The sequence below is a fragment of the Gigantopelta aegis genome, chromosome 14, assembly GCF_016097555.1.
Source record: "Gigantopelta aegis isolate Gae_Host chromosome 14, Gae_host_genome, whole genome shotgun sequence".
NCBI lineage: Eukaryota > Metazoa > Mollusca > Gastropoda > Neomphalida > Peltospiridae > Gigantopelta > Gigantopelta aegis.
In genome coordinates, this window is record NC_054712.1 from 37,628,454 (window position 1) to 37,646,255 (window position 17,802).

The following is a 17,802-nucleotide window of genomic DNA, read 5'->3' on the forward strand; positions in this document are numbered from 1 at the left end:
GTTTAGTTCAGAAGACAAAACAAATTAGGCTCAAAAGAATTAAGCAGAACAACCACTAATTAATGCGTTCACTGCATTATGATTGAAGTCATATTTGTGATCAAAAGACGGAAAGCGTCATTCGGTACTGTAGAAATTCCACTGTTGTACGCACTGACAATGGAATGAAGGAAACTCTAACAGCCAATTTGTTTGACGCTAAATCTAGGTAAATTAATGGATTAGCAATCAAGTCGCAACTCTTTAGAATAGCAGCCACAAATATATATATATGCAATAAATTGAAGATAATACATTATTATGTCGATGATCATGAAAAGCGAATTCATAGGCGTCGGAAGCGGAAGCGAAAGCGAAAAGGCGTATTAATATATAAGACACCCCCTCACCCCTCACCCCTCACCCCTCACCCCCACCTGCACCCCCGCCCGCGTCTCTGATGTCTTCCGTCGTTTAATAGACTACAATTTTCAGGCAGCTTTTGTGTTTTCTGTTTTTTTCTGGTGAGTTTTTAGTATATTTACAGTATAACTGTTTAACGCATCATGCAACCACACACGTACGCACGCATACACGCACACATGCACAAACATATACTGATGCAGACTGACGCGGTCCGATAGGGGCGGGATGTATCTCAGTGGTAAAGCGCCCGCTCGATGTGCGGTCGGTCTGGGATCGATCCCCGTCGGTGGACCATTTGGGCTATTTCTTGTTCCAGCCAGTACACCATGACTGGTTTATCAAAGGCCGTGGTATGTATTACCCTGATTGTGGGATGGTGCATATAAAAGATATCTTGCTGCTAATCGAAAAGAGTAGCCCATGAAGTAGCGACAGTGGGTTTTCTCTCTCAATATCTGTGTGGTCCTTAACCATATGTCCGACGCCATATAACCGTAAATAAAATGTGTTGAGTGTGTCGTTAAATAAAACATTTCCTTCCTTCCCTCATAGGAAGGGACTATCCAGAGTTTCCTATATTGTAGGATGTTTCAGACCAATAAAATCGTTTAACGTCTAAAAATACGCATTAAATATATGTTCTTGTTTAGAATATCAGTGTCTGTATATTCAATGTGTTTCTGGTCATCTTAATATTTGTAACAAGCCCAAACTGGATTTTGTTTTCAAATAATTTCGTAATTTCGAAAAAAAAACATTTACGAAATAAAATGAAATTTAACCTAATACAAATACTAGAACGATGAGAAACACGTTTAATATACAGCCACTAATATTTTATGCAGAAAAATATATTTGAATCGATATGTAATTACAGTCGTTAAAATGTTTCTGTTAGTCGATAACATCTTTAAAATTGCAGCAAACTCAGGACTGTTCCTTTAACCTTTTCAAAGGCGTGGTTTATATAAAATATTCCGTAGCTATCTCTTCCGTCACAGTGTAATACAGTATTCATTAGTATTACATATGCGTTTGTATCCGTTTACAGGAGGGGGCGGGAAGTAGCCCAGTAGTAAAGCGTTCGCTTGATGCGCGGTCGGTCTAGGATTGATTCCCGTCGGTGGCCCCATTGGGTTATTTCTCTTTCCAGCCAGTGCTCCACAACTGGTGTAACAAAGGTCGTGGTATGTACTATCCTGTCTGTGAGATGGTGCTAATCGAAAAGAATAGCTCATGAAGTGGCGACAGCCGGTTTCCTCCGTCAGTATCTGTGTGGCCCTTAACCCTATGTCCGACGCCATATAACCGTAAATAACATGTGTTGAGTATGTCGTTAAATAAAACCATTTTCTTCCTTCCTTTTACAGGAATTAGGTATCTAGTTGTAGAAAAGCGAAATGTGTCACTGAATTGCATTTGGGTATATGACGGAATTGGTATCATTTCAAAAGCGACAGAATTACAAATGATTTGTAATTCGGTCACAATTTAATTGAATAAAGGCATATTGTCACAGACCACTGACCTATTTAATGGTCTAACAAAGTATTACCTAAACAAATATTATTTGATTTGTCCCTAAATGTACTTCATTCAACCATCTTCATAACCACCTTACTCCATTTATTAATGATATTTTGTAAAAATAATTGAATTATGGCAATTGCCGAGAGGGTTGACATAGATTTCATTCCACCATGGCTCAGTTAAAGTGATGCGATAGCTAGATTTGTTTTCCAACAATTAATGTAATTTTTATTTATTATCCATTTTTAGAGAAATAAGGTCCTTAAATCCGTGACAGTATGCCTTTAAGGATGATTAGTTTGTTGTTTACCATAGCAGAAGGTTCTACACCACCATTCATCTTTTGTTGACAATCATAGAATGTGTATCAGTTATGGAAAGCTATTATGTCAAAGGCGTTTAAGGCAAACCAAAACGAAACCATTTTATAATCTGTACAATTAAGACATAAACATACTAGTACTCTAATTTAAATTTTGAGGTAGGTTACCATAGATTTAACACAACTTAATGTTTTGGGTGTCTTTTTTTAAAAATAAATATTCAGTTTCATTTAAATTGATGTTTAGAAGACATAAAACGATCTCCAACCGAGAAAAAGTAATTTCTTGTAACAGTCGTGATGGAATTATTCCAGAGAAGTTCCGGTACAGCCGCAAAATGTAAATCCGTCACAATTTTTATAGAGCCCGTACACATACTTACGTTCGGAAAATGTTTAACAATTGAACCCAATCTCAATATTTATAAATAAAAAAGCCACTGTATGGGGAAACGTCGCATAGTTGGGATCTTTTGTCTGTGCGACATAATTCCGGTACAGAACTTTGACCATAGCTTTATAGAAAATTTAATGCATCTTTTCAACATATTCATCAGTAATGACAGAAAATCGAACTTTATCACTTAATGTACTTTATACTACCGGGAAGTGTATATCTTCTATTATTATAGGAAACGGTGATCTGTAATTCCGCCACGGTGCATTTCGTGTTATACTAATATTTGGAACAGTTCAGTACATACATATTAACGTGATAATTGATGTTTCATTATTCATTGTTTAACTGGTATACCATTGTAACATTGTACATGCATTTATTCATACATCAAATAGATAGCGTTTGCAGTGAATATACATTGAGCACTGATCATTGAAACGGTCTGTATGGATATATATATATATTGACACGTGAACCCGTGGTTGTGTAAACGTGCTATCTATTGACCGTGCATTCATTACGTGCACCCCTGCGCGTGCTGTAACCTCATCGTGGTGCAGGGGTGTAACATTCTCTTTGAGAATGGCCAATACAGCACAAATTGAAATTTTGAGTAAAAGTCAGTATCTATCTGTGATATTTGTATTTTTGCACAGTTCTTTACACTGTTTTTATTTAAATCTTGAATGTTTATATTGATGTTGATCATCGCCTTATTTGTTTGCATGATCATAGTTTGACACCCAATAACCGATGTAATTTTCGTGCGGTGGTGTCGTTAAACATTCATTCATTCATTACGTGCAAGGAGCGGAACGTAGCCCAGTGGTAAAGCGCTCGCATGATGCGCGTCGATTTGGGATCGATCCCCGCCGGTGGGCCCATTGGGCTAATTCTCGTTCCAGCCAGTGCACCACGACTGGTATATCAAAGGCTGTGGTGTGTGTTATCCTGTCTGTGGGATGGTGCATATAAAAGGTCCCTTTCTGCATTAGAAAAAAATGTAGCGGGTTTCCTCTGATGACTACGAGTCAGAATTACCAAATGTTTGACACCCAATAGCCGACGATTAATTAATCAATGTGCTCCAGTGGTGTCGTTAAACAAAACAAACTTCTCATTAGGTGCAATATATATATATATATATATATATATATATATATACTCTTCAAAAGAAGAAACGCAAAACCACATTGTCGTAACATTTGGAGAATTGATTTAATTATTGAATGGTGAGTCCGATAATTACCAAATGTTGCAGGATTGTTCACAATTCACTCTAGTCCATTGTGAGTAAGTGATAGGACACACCACCAAGGTCAAGGTCATCTGGAGTCAATACCGGGTGTGGCCTCCGCGTGTGTTGACAACTGCCTGGCACCGCCTGCCCATTGAAGCAACCAGAGTACGGATGACGTCCCGGGGGATGGTAGCCCACTCGGCCTGCAAGGCTGCTGCCAGCTCGGGCAGGGTCTGGGGCTGTGGTTGTCGCTGTCGGAGGCGTCGGTCCAACTCGTCCCATAGATGCTCAATTGGGTTCAAATCCGGTGATATCGATGGCCAAGGAAGGACATTAATGTTGTTGTTCTGTAGGAAAGCCGTTGTGAGACGTGCTGTGTGAGGCCTGGCGTTGTCATGTTGGAACACTGCGTTGGCGTTGGCCATAACTGGAACGATGTGTGGCCGGAGGATCTGGTCAATGTAGCCCTGTGCATTCAGGTTGCCCTGCACGTGGACCAGGTCAGTTCTGCCAGTGTGTGAGATGGCTGCCCACACCATGACACTACCCCCGCCGAATCTGTCCACTTCCTGCACGCAGTTTGCCGCATAACGTTCACCACGACGCCTATACACGCGACATCTTCCATCATGACGTCGGAGCAGAAATCGGGACTCGTCACTGAACCACACCTGTCTCCATCGCAGTTGAGGCCATTGTCGATGAATCTGGCACCACTGCAGTCGGAGTCGACGGTGTTGTGGTGTTAAGATGACACCTCGAACTGGACGTCTGGCACGAATTCCTACCTCACGTAGGCGGTTCCGTACGGTCTGGTCGGATATCCTGCGCAAACCTGGTATTGCTGCGGCTGTGGAGGTGGCAGTAGTCAATCGTTTCCGAAGGTGGCGTACCCGGATGTAGCGGTCCTGCCCGGGGGTAGTGACCCGTGGTCGACCGGATCTAGGGAGGTCACGTGTTGATCCATGTTGCTGGTAACGGTCCCACAGTCTGGAGATGGTGCTTGGGGACACATGGAATGCCCTGGCAACGGCCGTTCTGGATTCGCCTGCGTCTAGTCGGCCGATGGCATTGTTTCTCTGCGGTTCACTGAGACGTGGCATGTCCTGGATTGTCAACTGTCGGCCAGATACAGAGGCCAGGCAAGCGAACACCCTGCACTTTTATACTGTCGGTGTTCATGTTGCACGTGCAGACAACGCACGTGCAGTGGTGACATGGTTTGCACGTGGCTGCGTTTTTGCGAATATTCACATTTTGGAACTTTATTGTACAGTAGCTGCGTTTTATCGAATGTAACCGTGGGAATGTGTTTGGGACATGCAATGACCTTATATTCACAAAGCATGAACCGGTAGGAAACATAAAATCGGAGTTATAACCCATTTGTACCCTTTTGCGTTTCTTTTTTTGAAGAGTATATATATATACATATATATATATATATATACATATATATATACACATATACACATATACATATATACATACATTTGTGGCATGCTATTAAACAATTTAGAGCAAATAAAAGGTAAAGAACTTAGAGAATAACTAACGAGCTACGAGGAATTAGGATTATCTGTCCCGAGTGAATTAATGTTGTAAACCCGAGCCTCTGGCGAGGGTTTTACAGCATTAATTCACGAGGCCAAGTTGGCCAATCAGTGACTGTAGAAGCAATCTGCACACTGTGCAGAGATCGAAGAAATATTACCCCGTATATTTGAGCCCATATGGGTAATAACTAATTATATTTCTGTTCATGTGAGTAATGGCGACCGCGTGATTAAACATAAATCGTAAATCTTACCAAATGTTTGACATTCAGTAGCCTATGATTAATAAATCTCTCTCTCTGTCTCTGTCTGTCTGTCTGTCTCTCTCTCTCTCTCTCTCTCTCTCTCTCTCTCTCTCTCTCTCTCTCTCTCTCTCTCTCTCTCTCTCTCTCTCTCTCTGATATAAATGAATGAATAACATAAATAAAATAAAATAAAAATTAATTAATTAATTTTGCTTAGAGCAGACACGTAACCTTCCCTCATAACTACAGGCACTTGGTTTGACGACTCGTATCGAGTGTATTGAACAGTTTCGAGTTTTAAGATAACCGAACAAGTCCGTGTTTTTGACATTCCCTTTTACACGAATAAGTATCGGACCATGACCATGGAAACCACAGTAACCTTGAATTGCAAGGGGTGATTATTACGCTATTTACATAAATACGCAGTGACGGTGTTGTGCATTTCGTTAATACTACAGGCTGTGCAGTCCTCAACAGTATCAGTAAGTGCTAGTTTGTATAAGATCCTAAAGCTAACTCTATTCCTGGTTGTTTACGAACGCCTTTATCTGTACCAAAAACTAGCTGTCACTGAGAACATAGCGCCCATTGTAATCTGACCCATAGAAGCGAAACGTAAATTTAGCATTACCTGTTAAACTAACTAACTCACTCTCTCTCTCTCTCTCTCTCTCTCTCTCTCTCTCTCTCTCTCTCTCTCTCTCTCTCTCTCTCTCTCTCTCTCTCTCCAGGTATTAGGAAATCATGTTTACACATCAGATTTAATTCCAAATGGTTTGACGTAAACAGAAATGGGAAATTGTTTGGTAAAGAACAAACAAAAACGTGCTACACAGTAGTATTTGTATATATGTAAATCATTCATTGTGCAAACGATGGCGCTTGTCTCAGCTGTCTACGCATGGAGTTTGAAATTATTGTGTGACAGGGTGTGGGTGATCCTTTATTTAACGGTCTAGGGCGTGAAGACTGGGAACTTCTTCATTAACCAGTTAAACTTTGTAATGCTCGATTTAATATAATGTTAATGTGCTAGGGTAGAGTGTAATTGTCAAGAGTTACCCGTGAACAGGACATTTTCCAATAGACAGGCTATACATCAGTATGCAGAGAATATTTACCATTGGTCATATTTACCAATATACTAATATTGTGATGTAATAACCCGTGCTTTAATGTAGCACGGGCAACTTTAGATGGGGTGTCGTGGTCTTACACTGCGCTTTCCACCAAAACATACGACCTCCGTATAGATAGTCAGCCCGCATTAGCCGAGTCTATATACACGGGCGCTGTACATTGTGTGTGTGTGTGTGTGTGTGTGTGTGTGTGACGTCTGTGTGTGTGTGTGTCTGTGTGTGTCTATTATAAGAGACAAAGATGGCGGTATCCATTGCCGTTGTATTTATGAAATTTGTCTTTGTATGGTAGTCGACTGGACCTTAGCGCACAAACGGATCCTTGTAATATGAAGTGCAGCATCGGGTAACCAAAAAGAAGGCGGTCGACAGTACAAATCAAACGAAGAGAAGCGGTCAGAACAATCGGACACTAACAGCATTGCGTATTATAGTAATATTCCACCAGTAACCAATATATATATTCCATCAGTAATCAATATATATATATATATATATATATATATATATATATATATATTTCCACCAGTAATCAATATATATATATATATATATATATATATATATATATATATATATATATATTCCACCAATAATCAATATATATACTACTCAAAAGAATTTAAGGGTCAAACATTTATAACCAAATAAGTTTCAGAGTGTATTAGATTGATGATGTAAACTACACCAAAATTTTTATTTATTGTTCCATATTTACAAAAAACCCCACAAATAAACGTCACTGTATACAAGAAAGTCACATGACATGCTGTCAAAGTTGAAGGTTGTCAAACATGGATTTTACACATTAGAACATTCGTTTAATAGTGTGTGAATCCACCCCTGGCGCGAATACACTCGACACATCGTTGCCTCATGCTGTTGATCAGACGTCTGAAGAACTCTTGGGGAATGGCCTGCCACTCTGCCATAAGAAGTTGACCCAGATCATGAAGGTTGGCCGGAGGGGCATGGTTATCCCGAACTCTCCTGCCTAATTCGTCCCAGGCGTGCTCTATTGGGGCCAAGTCAGGCGAATATGCTGGCCAATCCATCCTGGCGATACCTTGTTGTCTGAGAAAGTCCGTTACCACCCTGGCGCGGTGGGGTCTGGCATTGTCATCCTGCAGAACTGCCCCGCCGCCAATCTGCTGAAGGCCTGGGAGAACCAACGACCGGATAATCTCATTCACATAGCGGATTACATTCAGATTGCCATCCACCACATAGAGGGGGGTCCTGTGGTGGATAGAGATGCCGCCCCACACCATGACGCTGCCACCACCGAACCGGTGACATTGTCTAACGTTAACGTCAGCGAAGAGCTCCCCAGGACGTCTGTAGACACGAACCCGACCGTCGTTGAACTGGAGACTAAACCTGGACTCATCAGTGAACATCACTCGACCCCACTGAGCACGTTGCCACCGCAGATGAAGCGTGCACCAGTGACGTCTGGCCGTTCTGTGACGTGGTAGGAGTGGTGGTCGAACAGCCTGGCGACAGCAGCGTAGATTATTGGCTCTCAGACGATTGCGTATGGTTTGATCAGACACTCGAGTTCCAGTCGCAGTCCGCAGATTGTCACGTAATCGGCGTGCAGTGGTTGTGCGTTGACGTAGAGCCATATTGGTGATGTAGCGGTCCTATCTATTTGTAGTGCTTCGGGGTCTTCCCGAACGTGGACGATTTCGAACAGAATTCGTTGCTTGGTACCGTTGCCACAGTCGGCCAACGACACTCTGACTGACACCAAGTCTCAGAGCAACATTTCTTTGCGTATTGCCATCCTGAAGCCAAGCAATAGCCCTTCCTCGATCTTCGATAGTCAGTTGAAGTCGTACCATTGTCGCATTTGGAGTGTGCACCGTACACGAACGCAAGCTCTTATTATACGGAAATTCAGCATTGGGAACATGGAATACACGTGCAAATCGTGCAAATGAAGCGCTTTGTGAAAAAGCAAGTTATGGGCACTTGGCAGACCTTTCGCTTTCGCCCTAATTTACGTGCAAATGTAAGCATGTTTTCGCCATTAGAACTAGTCGACAGTGTCAATGACAGTGGATTTTAATTCATTTATGGGTTGCTTAGACCCACTTTCGTCAAAATGGAACAATACCATGCGTGACATTATGGTCTAGCTAATATAATTGACATTCAGAAAATAATGTCGAAAATATCGTCTGACCCTTAAATTCTTTTGAGTAGTATATATATATATATATATATATATATATATATATATATATTCCACCAGTAATCAATATATATATTCCACCAGTAATCAATATATATATATATATATATATATATATATATATATATATATATATATATATATTCCACCAGTAATCTATATATATATTCCACCAGTAATCAATATATATATATATATATATATATATATATAGAAGAAGTGTTTTATTTAACGACGCACCCAACACATTTTATTTACGGTTATATGGCGTCAGACATATGGTTAAGGACCACACAGATTTTTTTAGAGGAAACCCGCTGTCACCACATAGGCTACTCTTTTACGACAGGCAGCAAGGGATCTTTTATTTGCACTTCCCACAGGCAGGATAGCACAAACCATGGCCTTTGTTGAACCAGTTATGGATCACTGTTCGGTGCAAGTGGTTTACACCTACCCATTGAGCCTTGCGGAGCACTCACTCAGGGTTTGGAGTCGGTATCTGGATTAAAAATTCCATGCCTCGACTGGGATCCGAACCCAGTACCTACCAGCCTGTAGACCGATGGCCTGCCACGACGCCAACGAGGCCGGTCATATATATATATATATATATATATATATATATATATATATATATATATATATATATATATATATATATATATATATATATATATATATATATATATATATTCCAACAGTAATCAATATATATATTCTACCAGTAATTGCCATTGATCACGACTTTTACTAGGAATCGCGACATTTTCCTAATGAACTAGAGCTAGTATTACTATTCCACCAGTAATCAGGACATTTGCCGGTGGTATCGTATTAAATCAATTTACCAGCAACAGGACATTTTTAGCTGGATATACATAGCGATTGTAATGCTAAATCTTATATATTTGTTCACAGATGTCCGAACTATGCACTGTAGAAGATGTAGATTCCATACGAGAGAAATTCCAACAGTATGACATTCGAGGAAATATCAGGGTCGATTATCCGCACACTCTATATCCACATCTAAAACGATCAAGTGTACTGGTGCCAATATTTTTCAAGACGGGTCAGTGGCGTGTGTTGCTAACCATTCGCTCCCGCAAGCTGAAAAACCACACAGGAAGTGTGGCATTCCCTGGTGGGGTTAGCGACCAATCAGATGCAGATGAAGTTAGCACTGCACTTCGGGAAGCCGAGGAGGAAGTTGGTCTCTTGAGACAAGACGTCAAAGTCGTTGCCGTTCTACACCCTTGTTTTGTCGCTCCCGGGAACGTCGTTTTCCCTGTAGTTGGCGTTATAAACAGAGACTTTGTTCCCAAGCTCAACAGCGATGAAGTGGAGGCTGTTTTCGACCTTCCTCTTGAACAATTTCTTCACGGTTCTAATAAAAGCCACACTTGGAATCCGTTTGGACATGAGATTCATGTTTATGTTTTCCCCTGTGTTGTTGGTGATAAACATGTAGATGTCTGGGGTTTCACTGCCGTGGTATGTGTGTCCGTCGCTTATGTGTTGTTTAATGTTAAGAAACGTGCTCGTATTTTAACACAGTCGAACGAAGCAGATGATGACATCTTTGGCGATTTTGTATTTACTTTCCATCATTTGTGCCAGAACATGAAAGCGCGTCTGTGATGTTGGACAATTCGCATACGTCATTCAGTTGACGTAAATACACTACATGTAAAATGTAGACTGTTTCACTGATGATAGAACATTAAAGTGCATTTGTTTAGTTCCATCAGCATTAAAATATTATAGTCAAAACCATTTGTATTATTTTTAGGGCTGAGGTGATGGGGAGGTTATTGTTTCGTTTCATTTTTGTTATGGTATTTTATGAGGATAGGCATTTGTTATTAGTACTGCTACTGTTGTGTTGTGCTTCTCTCTCTCTCTCTCTCTCTCTCTCTCTCTCTCTCTCTCTCTCTCTCTCTCTCTCTCTCTCTCTCTCTCTCTCTCTGTTTTATTTCATTGAAAATATTCCCTCTAGAAAACAAGCCATGACAAAATGTATAATGTTCTTCCCTGTGGGGTTTCCCCCCCCCCCCCCCCCCCCCCCCCCCCCCCCGCTGAATCCTTCACGATACACCTATTTGGGTGGTTTACTATTCAGCCACTAGTACAACTTGTACAATCAAAGTGTTTGGTATGTGTTACACTTGTGAGGGAGTGAACATAGAAATACTTCTTGGTATGCAAACCGCATATAATGATAGTGAATTTCCAAAATGGTATTCTTAACCTGTATGTTCCAGTGTCCACGAGTCAAAACCGCTGATTAAAAGCAGTGCGTTGAGGGGTCATCAATCATTTCTTTACTTTCTTGTCTCACCATGACAACACTGGCGTGGCCAGGTTCTTATATTGGGGGTGGGGGTGGGGGGGGGGGCTGTTGGGGGCAACCCACACTATGTATGCTTATATATATATATATATATATGTATGTATGTATGTATGTATGATTTTATCAAATTTATTAGTTGATTGTTTTTTAAATGGTTTGACAATGGACGGGACCTATCGCAACCGCCTTAGTTGTTTAGGTCGAAGGATCGAACCCCGTCGATGGACCCATCCTCTGATTGGGTTTGTTTTGCTAACCAACTAGAGAGTCATAACAGGTAATAAAAGGCCGTGGAAAAGTACATATAAAAGATCCCTTGCTGCTGCAAATGAGGAAAATGTAGCAAGTTTCATCCTAAGACTATAAAGTACATATAAAAGATCCCTTGCTGCTGCTAATGGGGACAATGTAGTGAGTTTCATCCGAAGACTATAAAGAACATATTAAAGATCCCTTGCTGCTGCTAATGAGGACAATGTAACGGGTTTCATTTGAAGACTGTGTGTCAGAATAACTAAATGTTTTCACATCTAATAGCTGATGATTAATTCGGACACGGATGTATTATTCTATTTCTTTCATATCCTTAAAAGCAAGGATATGTGACAAAGAGAATACTACATTCGTATCCGTTAGATAAAATTTATCTTACAACTTCTTGCTTTCGCTTATTGGAATAAAATACGTTTTAAAGCAATTCGTTGTGAGATAAATTGGTATCTAACGGCCACTCATGTAATACCGTATCCTCTGTCTCACTGAACAAAATAAAGTGACAAACAACTACGACAAAAACTGCAATGGAAACAGTACTAGAAGAAATCGTTGATCCATATCATTAAATGTCACGTGTGTCACGTCTTATACGGTTCTGCTTGGCAAATTACGAATCCTGGAAATACAAAGCCAGTATTTTGAAATCAAATTCTTTACTTTAACTGTCGTAGTCAACACTCCGGACCAAGCATGCGATGAAACCGATTGTCTCATTGAACAAAATCTAAACAGCTACTACAACAACTGCAATGATGACTACATCAGAATTTGAAAAGTAGAGCCAGATTGGCCAATGAAATCGTTGATCCCAGTCAGTACATGTGTGTCATGCCTTAGCAATTTATGAGTGCTGGAAGTAACATTCCAGTATGTTTAATGAAATCCCTGACTTAACCGGACAAAGTCGGCAGCAAGATCGGCAGCAACAGTGCTGGTCAGAACATAAAAGTTTCTCCGGTCAGGGCTGTACAGTATTGACCACTGTGGGCAGAACACTGGCAGTGTCGACCATTAGGTTTAGGTTTAATGTTTTGGATATTGAATACAAAAAAAATTGTCTTTCCATTGGTCAGTGCTTAACAAACTCCATGTGTTACTCAGCCCAGTGGTAAAGAAACATTGTTAATCACCTATGGGCAAAAATGTCAAAGATATGTTTACAGTAAATAGAAATACCCAGTTCATAGCATATATATTCATAATAATGAACAGTGTTCAACATGTAACCTAATTAGCGATGTGGTTTTTCAGGGATAGGCCTAATATTTCAGCAGCAATGTAAATTCATCCCAGATGAAATAATAAATCGCGATTACTTGTTCAGTACCAACATTGGTGTTGGTTTTAGCCATAAAATAAACATTCTTGAGTAACTTAGAGTGTTGGATATATAGCGCGACGAAACATATTTCCAGGTGGTCTAAGTATGACTCAGACATGATTTAAAAATAACAATAATGTTTGCTTCCATCAACCATTTTGATGCATGTGTCTGTTTGTTTGTGTTTGACAGATCTGATGTCTTCTGAGGTGGTTCCTGTCGAGGTCATACGTCAGCGATTCCAGAAATATGACGTACGAAACTCTAAGGATGAAATTTGTCCTCACGTCCTGTATCCCCATTTACAACGAGCTAGTGTCCTGGTGCCGATTTTCTCCAAGAATGGACGGTGGCACGTGTTACTAACCATTCGCTCGGGTATGCTGAGGGTTCACACCGGAAATGTAGCTTTCCCAGGTGGCCTGAGGGACCAATCGGATGTCGACGAAGTGGACACAGCTCTCCGAGAAGCGGAGGAAGAGATTGGCCTGTCGAGACATGACGTCACAGTTTTGGCAGTTTTCCAACACACTTTCGTCCTTCCACGGTACATTGTTTCTCCTGTGATAGGTGTAATTCCCGATAACTTTGTTGCAAAACCAAACCCTAACGAGATTTCATCTGTGTTTGACCTTCCACTTGACACCTTTTTCAATAAAGCTGATAAGCAACTTTGGGTAGGATTTGGAGTCGAAGGTTTTACACCTTTGTTCCGCTGTTTTGTGAATGATATAAAAATTCATGTTTGGGGCTTCACAGCTGTGACGTGTCTGTTGGCAGCGTGTGTGACGTATGACGTAGGAAGAAAAGCTGCACTAGAGGAGGGCTCATTTGGAATCGTCGATGACGTTTTTGCTGAATTACGATTTTCGTTCCATCATTACAGCCAAAACATTAAATCACGAATGTAAGACACAAATATAGTTTTCAATATCACCACCTTGAAACCAATAAAAAGCCAATAACAGCGAAACTAAGTATAAGTGACAGTAGGCATACTATTAACTTTTTAAAAACTATATATATATATATATATATATATATATATATATATATATATATATATATATATACTAGTATATATACAGTATTCCTCCTGGTGTGGCTGGTATAGTGCTCTACCTCTTGGGGAGCCAGTATGCTTGCTCCTGTTTTGCTGTCTGATTAATGGAATGCTATCTTCTCTGTATAGTTGCTTGCTACTAATGCTTTGTTGTAAGCGGGGGCGGCTTTGGCAAAGATGTCTTCGGTTGATGAAAGGAGAGAGATTCACTTGCTGACAGTTCGTGGGATTTGCTTTGTGATTGCAGGTGGATGATTGGAGTTCCTGTCGATGTACATCGTTTGGTCGTTTGGTTTTCTGTAGGGCAAGCACCAAAAAGAAGAATAGATCTAGGAACACAACATGGTTCAACCCGCCATACAGCAGGAACGTAAAGTCAAAAGCGGGGAATACATTCCTACAGCTAATAAAGAAGCACTTCCCGACCGGCAGCAAGTACCACGAACTCTTCAACAGGAACAACGTCAAAGTAAGCTACAGCTGTATGAAGAACATGAAAACGATCATACAACACCACAACGCAAAAATCATCGCCGAAGACAGCAACAAGCAAACAGAGGACAAATGCAAATGCAGAAATAAGGACGATTGCCCACTTGAGGGAAACTGCCTCACTAAATCAGTTATATATGAAGCTGCAGTGCATACCACCAACACACCAAGCAAGACATACATAGGCCTCACAGGGGGATCCTTCAAAGAAAGGTATGCCAACCACAAGAAGTCCTTCATGCACAGCAAGTCCGAAAAGGAAACAGAGCTGTCGAAATACATTTGGGAACTAAAAAGAAAAAACGCTGAGTACACAATAACGTGGCGCGTAATAAGGAAAGTGAACACCTCCAAGAGAAGCACGTTGAGGAAAAGCTGGAAGTACTTAAAGAGCTATAGGGACCAACTCGCTGAACAAGAGAAATGAACTTATATCCAAATGCCGACACCCACCCACATGGATTAACACAGCCATCTAAGCTAAGCCGAAAAAGAATAGCCCGTACCCAATGCACCTGTTGTGACGTCACTGCTTCATGACGTAACGACAGGGCAGTTGCACGTTACCTGATGATCGCTCATAGCGTGATACTTTAAGTAGTAACAAAAGGTGTAACGGTATATATATATATATATATATATATATATATATATATATATATATATACATACATACATACATACATACATATATATTCTGCCATTCTAGGCGAAATGTACACTAATAGAAAGAAATAAGGGAATGCATTATATTTAATATCAAATTTAATTCACTTCAGCAGTAGTTATGGCTGGTATAAGATACAGAGAGGTAATGTAGGATCAAATGTTAGTTATGTAGGAGTGGCTGCAAGTAACACAGTAAACTTCCTGATACTGGGGGATCGGGACGTAGTCCAGTGGTAAAGAGTTCGCTTGATGTGCGGTCGGTCTGGGATCGATCCCCATCGGTGGTCCCATTGGGCTATTTCTCGCTCCAGCCAGTGCACCTCGACTGGTATATCAAAGGCCGTGGTATGATTGTCATTTTGTTAAAGAACTATGGAAATCTATTGCAAATTGGATAACATATACTTTGGGTGAACATATTACTTTTGATAAACATATCGTTATCTTAGGTTTGTATAATGAAGCAAATAGCAGTGTAGTAAATTGGATGATTATTAATATAAATTATTCTATTTATTCTATAAAAATGCCCAAACAAAAGAATACGAATATTTTGAAAAATATTGGAAGAAATGGTATAATTTATTTATTGACAATTTTTCATGAACCTTTTCCAGCTGTAGTTTAACATATTGGCTTAGAAGAAGAAGAAGAAATGTTTTATTTAACGACGCACTCAGCACGTTTTATTTACGGTTATATGGCGTCAGACATATGGTTAAGGACCACACAGATTTTGAGAGGAAACCCGCTGTCGCCACTACATGGGCTACTCTTTCCGATTAGCAGCAAGGGATCTTTTATTTGCGCTTCCCACAGGCAGGATAGCACAAACCATGGCCTTTGTTGAACCAGTTATGGATCACTGGTCGGTGCAAGTGGTTTACACCTACCCATTGAGCCTTGCGGAGCACTCACTCGGGGTTTCGAGTCGGTATCTGGATTAAAAATCCCATGCCTCGACTGGGATTCGAACCCAGTACCTACCAGCCTGTAGACCGATGGCTAACCACGACGCCACCGAGGCCGGTTAAACATTAAAAGAGAAAATTTGCTGCGCCATTATTCTTTTCTGTCTCTTCTGATATATTTTTTTTTTTCCTTTCCTTCTTTCTCTTCTTTCTTTCTCCCAGAAATAATTACAACTTATTACTGACATGTATGAAAACTGATGTACATGAATATTTGTGGGGGCAGGTGAGTAGGTGAGTGGATGAGATAGTTTTTGAATGCAGTATATGTTTTAAACATGAACATTGTGTACATGTAAATATTCTATATATATATGAAATATATTTAAAATATTTATAAGTCAGTGAGCTCAGGGCTCCTCAACCCTGACACTGCCAAGTATTTCTGGGGACAATAAAATTTACTTTGAAAACCAAAGTTATTATAAATTCGGAATTAAATCTTTAAGTGGAACGAATTAATCCCAGATAAAATGCCGACTTTTCGTGTTGTTTATATAGCACCTGTCGGTGATTATCTTTCAAGTACAGATAATTGTAATAGGGTAATCGTTAGATGAATAAACCTTGCATGGAACACCCATCAACCGGTGAGCCTTGGCATACCTATTCATTTCATTTCAACTTACTTACATGCTTATAACCTGGGCACTCCCTCAGCTATCTGGGCTGTCTGTCCAGGACCCTGGGTTAGTTGGTTAATTGGTTAGTGGTTAGTGAGAGAGAAGAGGGTGTAGTGGCCTTACACCTACCAATTGATCCATTGAGAACTCGCTCTGGGTGGGAGGCGGTACCGGGCTGCGAACCCTGTACCTACCAGCATGTAGTCCGATGGCTTAACCACTGCGCCACCGAGGCCGGTAAATATTTATAAATACAGACTACCAGTGTGTTTGTTATTTGTTTATTTCACGGTGATAAATAATTGTTTCAAATATATACCTCATCTGACATTTGACGGCGACTCGTGGGCCAATCGGATCATCTCGCCCAAGCTGGTTCTATGGAAATATGCGACGTTGTCCGATTGATTTTTGTGTTACAGAAACACCCAACAACGGCCGAATGCATGGTTCGAATTACCCAATGGGTCGAACAGATTTTGATGTACCAACATTGCTCGAGCTAATGATATTCTGCTATATAAACATTCAGATACGAATCTACAGTTTAATACAAAAACTATAACTTAACTGTCATGAATAAAAGGAACAAATCATTAAGGTTGCCAATGGGCATTACATTACACTTTAAATATTTTTATAGCTTATTGTCTATTGTTATTAATCTTTTGAAAACTTCATCTTCCTAAATGTCATTTGCCTGATGGTTCATTCGCTTTTGGTCGAACTAATGAATACATTATAGAAATTTTTAAGATGTTATCGACTAATAGGCTTTTTAACGATTGTAATTACATATCAAATATATTTTTCTGCATAAAATATTAGTGGCTGTATATTAAACGTGTTTCTGACCGTTCTTATATTTGTACTAGGTTAAATTTCATTTTATTTCCTAAACTATGTTTTTTCGTACGTACGAATTATTTAAAGACAAAATCCAGTTTGAGCTTCTAACAAATATTAAGACGACCGGAAACACATTGAATAT

At 40.1% G+C, this 17,802-nt stretch overlaps 1 protein-coding gene across 3 annotated transcripts; it reads left to right on the forward strand.

Annotated features, from left to right (window-relative positions):
* Nucleotides 1-6,051: 6,051 nt before the first annotated feature.
* Nucleotides 6,052-13,977, forward strand: LOC121388689 (peroxisomal coenzyme A diphosphatase NUDT7-like). 3 transcript variants are annotated; one of them, XM_041520143.1, is made up of 3 exons: nt 6,066-6,183; nt 7,133-7,273; nt 9,962-10,816. In XM_041520143.1, exon 3 carries the CDS (start codon nt 9,962-9,964, stop codon nt 10,682-10,684), a length of 723 nt encoding a protein of 240 aa, XP_041376077.1. In that variant the 5' UTR covers nt 6,066-6,183; nt 7,133-7,273; the 3' UTR covers nt 10,685-10,816. The 3 variants fall into 3 exon arrangements, with proteins under 3 accessions (XP_041376078.1, XP_041376076.1, XP_041376077.1); XM_041520144.1 differs by lacking the exons at nt 7,133-7,273; nt 9,962-10,816 and adding an exon at nt 13,186-13,977 and having other exon boundaries at nt 6,052-6,183; XM_041520142.1 differs by lacking the exon at nt 7,133-7,273 and having other exon boundaries at nt 6,052-6,183.
* The last annotated feature ends 3,825 nt before the right edge of the window (nt 13,978-17,802 follow it).

Coding starts and splice junctions, on each gene's coding strand:
- LOC121388689 (XM_041520142.1), top strand. CDS start 9,962: ATGTCCGAACTATGCACTGTAGAAGATGTAGATTCCATACGAGAGAAA.